Source organism: Teleopsis dalmanni, chromosome 2 (genome assembly GCF_002237135.1).
Source record: "Teleopsis dalmanni isolate 2A chromosome 2, ASM223713v2, whole genome shotgun sequence".
NCBI classification, from domain to species: Eukaryota; Metazoa; Arthropoda; class Insecta; order Diptera; family Diopsidae; genus Teleopsis; species Teleopsis dalmanni.
Genome location: NC_051847.1, coordinates 192,519,916 through 192,527,395, shown reverse-complemented (window position 1 = coordinate 192,527,395; position 7,480 = coordinate 192,519,916). Strand labels below are relative to the sequence as shown.

Genomic DNA, 7,480 nt, shown 5'->3' with positions numbered 1-7,480 from the left:
AATGTCAAATAAAATAGTTTCACATCCCAGTAAAGCGATTCGCTTACATGAGTATTTTAGATGCCCACAGTCTATGGTTATGTACAATACTTCATATAACATTCCATGCCTTGCCAATTTTTTATATCAGATAATCATCTAGAGACTCATATAATTTTTTTATAAAACTTTAAACTTTTCATTTCAAAATAAATTAAATATTGTTATAATCTGGGTCATTCCACAATCATTGCAAGTGGTGAATGATTCCTGGCTGTCGTATACAAGCGGATCCGAGTTAATTATTTTGCCACCCATTAAGCCATATTACACATATTTTTACGCATAATGTAAAGATTTCGTTATTATACTTTTAATTAATACGAAATTAATTAATGCGAAAGTCTTCTTCTGCTAAGTGACAGATAAAGGAGACACAAATCCTCCCGTGAAGCAAATCCTGATTTAATTAAAGTTTTCTTAAAGTTAATAAGTCTATTGTTTTCATAAACCTACAAATAATAGATATTTTAAAATACAACCAATGTTTATTATTTTATTTAATATTTAAATCGAAGAAGATTTAATGTTTTAAATAAAAATTCAAATTACAAATAAAAACACTAAGTAAACGTCAAATGAGTGGTACAGTACGTATAAAAAAAATCAAAACATCAACAGCACATAAAAAATCAGCTGTTATCTGCGGTGTGCGTTTTTAAAGGAAAATAAAATATGTAGTTATAAAAATAAATTTTGTATATAAAATTATAAATAGATATTGTTTACAAAAATTAAAACAAGAAAATAATAATAATGTAAAAGAAACAAAGTTCAAAGAAATTATAAAAGCAAACAAACAAGGGGTGAGCATTTTGGCGCAAACCAACTAACACCGCATAAATTGGTACAAATCATTAAAGTGCAATTATAAATTTTTTTTATTGCAACTCAAAAGCAGCATTCGTCAGAATGCATTTAATTAAAGTGCACATGCATAGCAGTTTTATATATGCATTGCATTAGGCAGAACTACTAACAAATTGGCCAGGAAGGCGCAAAGTGAATCTGTGCGTTTGGCACACGACTGCTTCGAGTATATAAAATAAAAGTGCACAAAAATGAACAGATTTTTTTATAAATATACATAAAAGTATAAAAATATAAAGTTTTATTAGGTTTAGGGCATTGGTAAATTATTCGATATGTAAAATATATTTAGCAGTAGCTAACCAAACATTAATGTGAACGTGTGAAATATTCGGTGTGTGAATTTAATTGATTTTTATTTAATAGAATTAAAATATAAAATAATAATAAGTATGTATAGTTCTGTATGGTGATGTATAGTGATATTGTTTAAAAATAAAATATTTTCATCAAAGCTTATTAATTAAGTTAACATACAATTTATGATATTACACTAAGAGGAACCGTAAAATAGTTTACCAAAATATATTTATTTTTAATCCAAATATTGTTATTACTACTATCATTTCGTATATTTCCACAGCTCATACATATATCAAAATTATATATGTGTGTAGTTCTCTTCTACATAAATGGGAGAGATCCTTTCTCAAAAGAATGTTGTTCAAAATATTGGAGCAATATGCTTTGTACTTCTTAGACGTTTAAGCTGATCCTACCGGTCTGATGTTCGACCAGTACCCTCCGTTTCGTGGTCTCACAATGATCCATTATTTGCGGTCAAATGGGTTGGGTGTTCTTTTAGTTTTAAGTCCATAAATAAGAAGTGTATTGTCAAAGTTCGAGATCGCCAAAGTTGATACATTTGTTGGGTTAGTTCCCTTCTATTTAAATGGGAGAAATGCGCCTTCCCAAAACGATGAAGTTCACTCAACATATATTTTGGACCTAAGCGTTTAATGTGATCATTCAGGTCTGACGTTTGGACAGTATCTCATCCGAGGTAATAATACGATTGTTTGCGCTAAAATAAGCATCGGTTAAAATAGGAACGCTTCCGCTCCAACTTAACCAAACCTTATATATAAATGACTTATACAGCAGTATCTTGGACTATTCTGCATCAGCTCCATTCCTGCATCAGTCAGCTCAGTCTGCATGCTCACGGTGAAACTTAAGGTCATTCATGACGAATGGCTCTAAACGTATATAGTACATGGAACCAGAACACTTCTATCGTATATATCTCTTTTTTAAAACATTATATATAAATTATGTTCTTATTGCCTGCTCCTAAGTTCTTCTTACATTGTGTGTATTTATAACTATCGATCTTCATTACTATATTTTTGTATTGATTTTGTATGAAAACTGATGAAAATTGCTGCATATTTTTAGAATTTATTACGATAAGTAATAAATATAAATAAGTTTAATATTTATACTAGTATAATAAGTATAAAAGTACAAAAATAATAAATACTAAGTATAAACATTTACTAGGAAAGAAAGTTTCCAAAAATATTCTCGTCAAGTACCTAATCGAAAAGAAGAAACTTTCAGGCAAATTATGATGTATCAATTTTCAGCGATGGCTCAAAAGTGGACTGAGGGGCAGGAACAGTAATTTTCGTGCCATTTATAAACATTAACTATTTCCTTAGGCTATATGATGAAGCCATTGTCACATGAACAGATGTGGTATTACCATTTTTATTTCTAGCCAAACTGCAATTAAAGCTCTTTAATCCTTCATCATAAAATCAAAGCTAGTTAAAGAATATAGAGAGATTGGCGGCTAAATCGACTAGTTAACATCATTCTCATCTGGGCTCCTGGATATTGGATCGATTTGGCTCCCCTTGGTTCCCCACTGAATTTACACCATGATGGCTTTACATGATGAAGCCATGGTTTTTTAGTCTACGGTTGTAGTGCCTTGGCTAATTTGTCACATTAAGAACAGATGTGATGTTACCATTTTTATTTCTAGCCAAACTGAAATTTAACCTCTTCAATAAAATCAGAGCTAGTTTAAGAATGTAGAGGGATTGGCGGCGAAATAGACTTGTTTATATCACTCTCATCTGGGTTCCTAGATATTGGGACGGTTTGATTCTCCTTGGTCCCTGTCTAAGATTACACCCTAGGGGCAACAGCTTATTTTCCCCTGGAGATTATGAATAGAATTACTTACTTCTAATTTCTTCAGCTTGCTAGTAATAAATAGTAGATACATCCCTGGTCATATGAGAAGATCACGTCTTGGGAAGTTATTAAAAGGAATTGCGTGAATACTGCAGGGCTTTCCAATCAATCATAGACACATTGCTACTTTATGCACTCGTAATCGGTCATTTTTATTCCTCCACTTGTTTCAAGTGAGAATTCAAAGCCATATATGTTATGTTGCATATTAAATTCTAAAGATAAGGAAAGATTCTTTAGCTATAAAAAACATAAAAGAGTGTGTACCAAAAATTATCACGAATATAATAGAAATATTTACATAATCATTGCAAATGATAAATTAAGTTTTTTTTGTTTCTTTTAATTTTATTTTGCAGTGCCTGCCAATAACTGCGCTGATACAGCATTCCTCTGATATAGAAAGTGCGATGAGCACTTCCTCTTCGGCCTCTTCGAATGTAAACAAAATTGCTCTAATAATGTCTTCAACTTGAAATGACAAAATAATATTAATTGCCTCAGAAATAACTTAACAAATGTGAACAATAGAAAATAACAGCATTGAGAAATGGTCAAATAAAATACAAATTAGACATTCAACGGGAATTCGTTACGTACAGAGATCGGCACTGGTTGTGCGGGCTATAGAGAAGTGGCAGAAACAATTATAGAAATTTATATATTCTCTAAAAGCCCTAGCCAAGCATACACATAAGTGATTGTAAAATAATAAAAAATAACAACAAAATCGAAGAAAAAAAATATTAACAAGAAGAACGCATGTTGCAATTTCTATTCATCAACGCCGAGTGGTCAACACGCTTGACAGAGCCACACAACCGCACAGCAACGCTAAATTAATTAAACAATAAACAAAATAAATTCTTAACAAATCAGGCAACAACACAAAACCAATACGAAGGGTTCTGTGGTTCTGTGCCAGCAGCAACAGCAACAGCAACAATATTGTCAACGCGTAAATTGTTGTCAATTAGAACAGCTGCAGTTGAGGATTCTTCTCACTCTCGAACGATTGCTCATGACAACTTGACTTGAGAACAAACTGCAGTAGAGCAGTATGGTGCATATGATTCAGTGCAATTATTAACAATATTTTATGCATAACAAATTTGTTGCTTAATTCAAATGAAGTGTGCGAAAACGTTAACAACATTTTCACCAACAGCAATAATAGTCGATCTTGTGTGGACTACACCCCATAAAACATACCAAAGATACAGGAATTCTAAAACAGCTGATAGCAGATGACGAACAAACGCACCGTGGTTATCGTTGTCGCTCTGTTGAGCCTCGTTGCCATATTCATAGGCGCTAATCTCTATTTTATGTACTATCTAAATACAGACGATGTGCCTCTATCAAGTACACGTGCTTTGGAGAATATACTAAGACATAAGATACGTCACCTCAGTCCGGCGTATTTCAACCGTAATCCACGTTTTTTTATGTATAGAAATAAATTGCTTAAGAACTATAAGCCAGCACCATACGAAAATGCTACTGTCTTATGGGATATCGCAAATTGGGTATGTATGAATCATATATATAATATATACATATATATTCTTTCCTCAATATACAAATTAAAACAATTTTATTTCAATGTTTATAGTGGCCACGTGAAAATGAAATTTATCCCTTATATGATTCATCTATGGGTCAGCTATTGCAAACACTACACCTCGAACCGATTACCAAGGTGACAAATTTGGCAAAAGGCACACAACTAAAACTACTCGTAAAATTAGCTAATCAACAGAAGGTTATTTTTAAACCCCAATGGTATGAACGTGGTGAAATCATTGAAGGACCCGTTTATTCTGGTAAAGATCGTCACGCTGCTGAGGTTTATGCTTTTTATTTGGGTGCAGTATTGGATTTTCGTTGGACACCCATTGTTGTGGGACGTGTGATTAATTTGAAAACTGATATCTATAATAACGGTGATAATGAGTTGCAAAATACTATGACAATCACAACATCTGATAATGGTACTGAACATTATTGCCTATTTGGTAAATGTCACTATTGTAATGAGGACGAGACTGTTTGTGGTGATGAGCATAATAATATCGAAGGAGTTTTAATTTTTATTATTCCCGGTTCGTTAAGCAAACGTCGCTCACCCTGGCAACGTACATATAAAGATGATAAAAGAGCACCTTGGGAGGATGATATGAATTATTGCAAGTATGTATTATTTTAGTTAATGAGGTTCTAAATAATCTTAACATCTAAGTTAAAAAAGGTGACTCACAGTTTCTCTTTCCAAAGTACATTTGTAATTTATTAGTTTAGACAAGAGTTTCTTAACTTTTTCTGTCTAAGACCTTTGCCTTCTGAAGGGAAACAGATCAAAATATATTTTTATCGACGAAAGACGAACTGTATCCCTGAACTTTTCCATATACAAAAAAATCCTAAGAGCGAGAATTCCTATTCATCATTGTGCCAAAATTAACGATATCAATTTATTTAAATTGTCATAAATGCCCCATGTAAGGGGTATGCCCCATGTTGAGAAACATCGGTTTATACTATGTATATAATTTTTACTTTATTTATTTGCACAATATAGTAAGATCAAGTAACAATTTATTATTATTTATAATTATTATTTTACTCTAATTTACAAGTTTTTCATAAAGCTTAAAATGTCTTCTATTTCTCCTGCTTTGATATCACAAATCGGTGGAAATACCTGTCATAACCGGTTATAACATTTTAAAATGATGACATATGCAAGATATGTATTAGGTTTTTGGCAATCAAAAACAATTTGGTACGTACAACTGTATTGTTACAATTGGTCTATAGACACACTGGACTTTATGTTTGTTGATAAGTTAACTCTTAACTTTAACTAACTTGATCTCAGTGCATTTCTAAGACTAAATCCGAAACCAAAGCTGTGAGATATTACTACTAAAGTGAAATGTCTTCCATGTACAGCAACAACCATCTTAGCTCAGTTGAGGTACGATTATAGATACGTGCTAAACGGCCTGTGTTCACGCATAAACAACACAATACTCTATGTATACCCCAACTTAAGCTCTATGACCCATGACTTTGTTTATCCTTTCGCTTGCTCTAGCACATATACCAATCTGAGCCCTATCGATCTGTGGCTCCGCTTCATTGAGTTAGCAAAGTTTCTCCACCTCAACTGTATCTAGATTTTATTATTATTATTAATTTCGCATTCTTTATTCTACACAATCTCTTCACACAGTTTTTGTAAGAGGAATGTGTGCTCAACAAAACTCTTGCATATATACAAACCGAATTCGTAACGAAATCGTTTCGGAACTACTTGTGCAATATATGTTTATTGTATTCATAATCTACATTATTAAAATGCAATATATATATTTTAAAAGATTGTTCCAAATTATATGTAAAAACATAAAGTCTTAAATAGATGTAAAGCCTCAACTAAATATTAAAAACTAATTTTACTTTTTTTCAGACCCCTTAAGACTAAAATGGAAACTATACGACTTCTTGATCTTATCGATGTTGCTATATTTGATTATCTGATACAAAATGGCGATCGTCACCACTATGAGACACGAGAAGAACGCGTTGTACTAGTCGATAATGGTAAAGCATTTGGCAACCCTAACAAAGATCACTTAGACATTTTGGCGCCTCTATACCAATGTTGTTTGTAAGTATAATTAATAATTAACATATTTTAATAATTTTTAAAAATAAATTTGATTTTCTTGTTAGATTACGAAAAGAAACTTGGGATCGCTTGCAAGTATTTTCGGGTGGTGTACTAACCGAAATTATTGATCGTCTGTCAAAGAATGATCCCTTATATCCACTTATTACGGATAAGCACAAACAAGGCGTAGAGAGACGACTACTAGTCGTTTATGCTGTGGTAGAGTATTGTATGGATAAGGAAGGTGATAAGATATTTAAAAATTTATAGTTATAGATAAAAAGGTTATAGGAAATAAAAAATTTTATGCAGTCTAAAATATTTTTATGGTTCCAAGATATTCTTTGGACTATATTAAATTATTTTTAAAATGAATTATTTGATGAAAAGTAATTAATTTGCTTAATTATTAATTAGTATTGCACATTTTTACTAAGTCTACGTAATTAGTCAAACTGTGGGCTTTAATCTAATTTTTAAATAAAATAATAAATTTGATTTTTTTTAACGTAAAATTAATTATAATAATCGCACAATATCCGAATACATATCAATTAAATTTTAAGTCTGTTCTTAAATCAAATAGTCATAGTTATGCGATATCGTCAAAGATGACAGTTAAATGTCAATAATTATTCCTTAATTTTTTTTTTTTTCATTATGTATAAGTTTATAAAAAAACTG

General features: G+C 31.5%; 1 protein-coding gene across 3 annotated transcripts; it reads left to right on the top strand.

Annotated features, from left to right (window-relative positions):
• The first annotated feature begins 804 nt into the window (after positions 1–804).
• Positions 805–7,102, top strand: LOC119684564 (glycosaminoglycan xylosylkinase homolog). Of its 3 annotated transcripts, none has more exons than XM_038098624.1 (5): positions 805–845; positions 3,477–4,646; positions 4,733–5,310; positions 6,593–6,793; positions 6,859–7,102. In XM_038098624.1, exons 2-5 carry the CDS (start codon positions 4,365–4,367, stop codon positions 7,064–7,066), a joined length of 1,269 nt encoding a protein of 422 aa, XP_037954552.1. In that variant the 5' UTR covers positions 805–845; positions 3,477–4,364; the 3' UTR covers positions 7,067–7,102. The 3 variants fall into 3 exon arrangements, with proteins under 3 accessions (XP_037954552.1, XP_037954555.1, XP_037954554.1); XM_038098627.1 differs by lacking the exon at positions 805–845 and adding an exon at positions 1,158–1,243; XM_038098626.1 differs by lacking the exon at positions 805–845 and adding an exon at positions 1,168–1,299.
• The last annotated feature ends 378 nt before the right edge of the window (positions 7,103–7,480 follow it).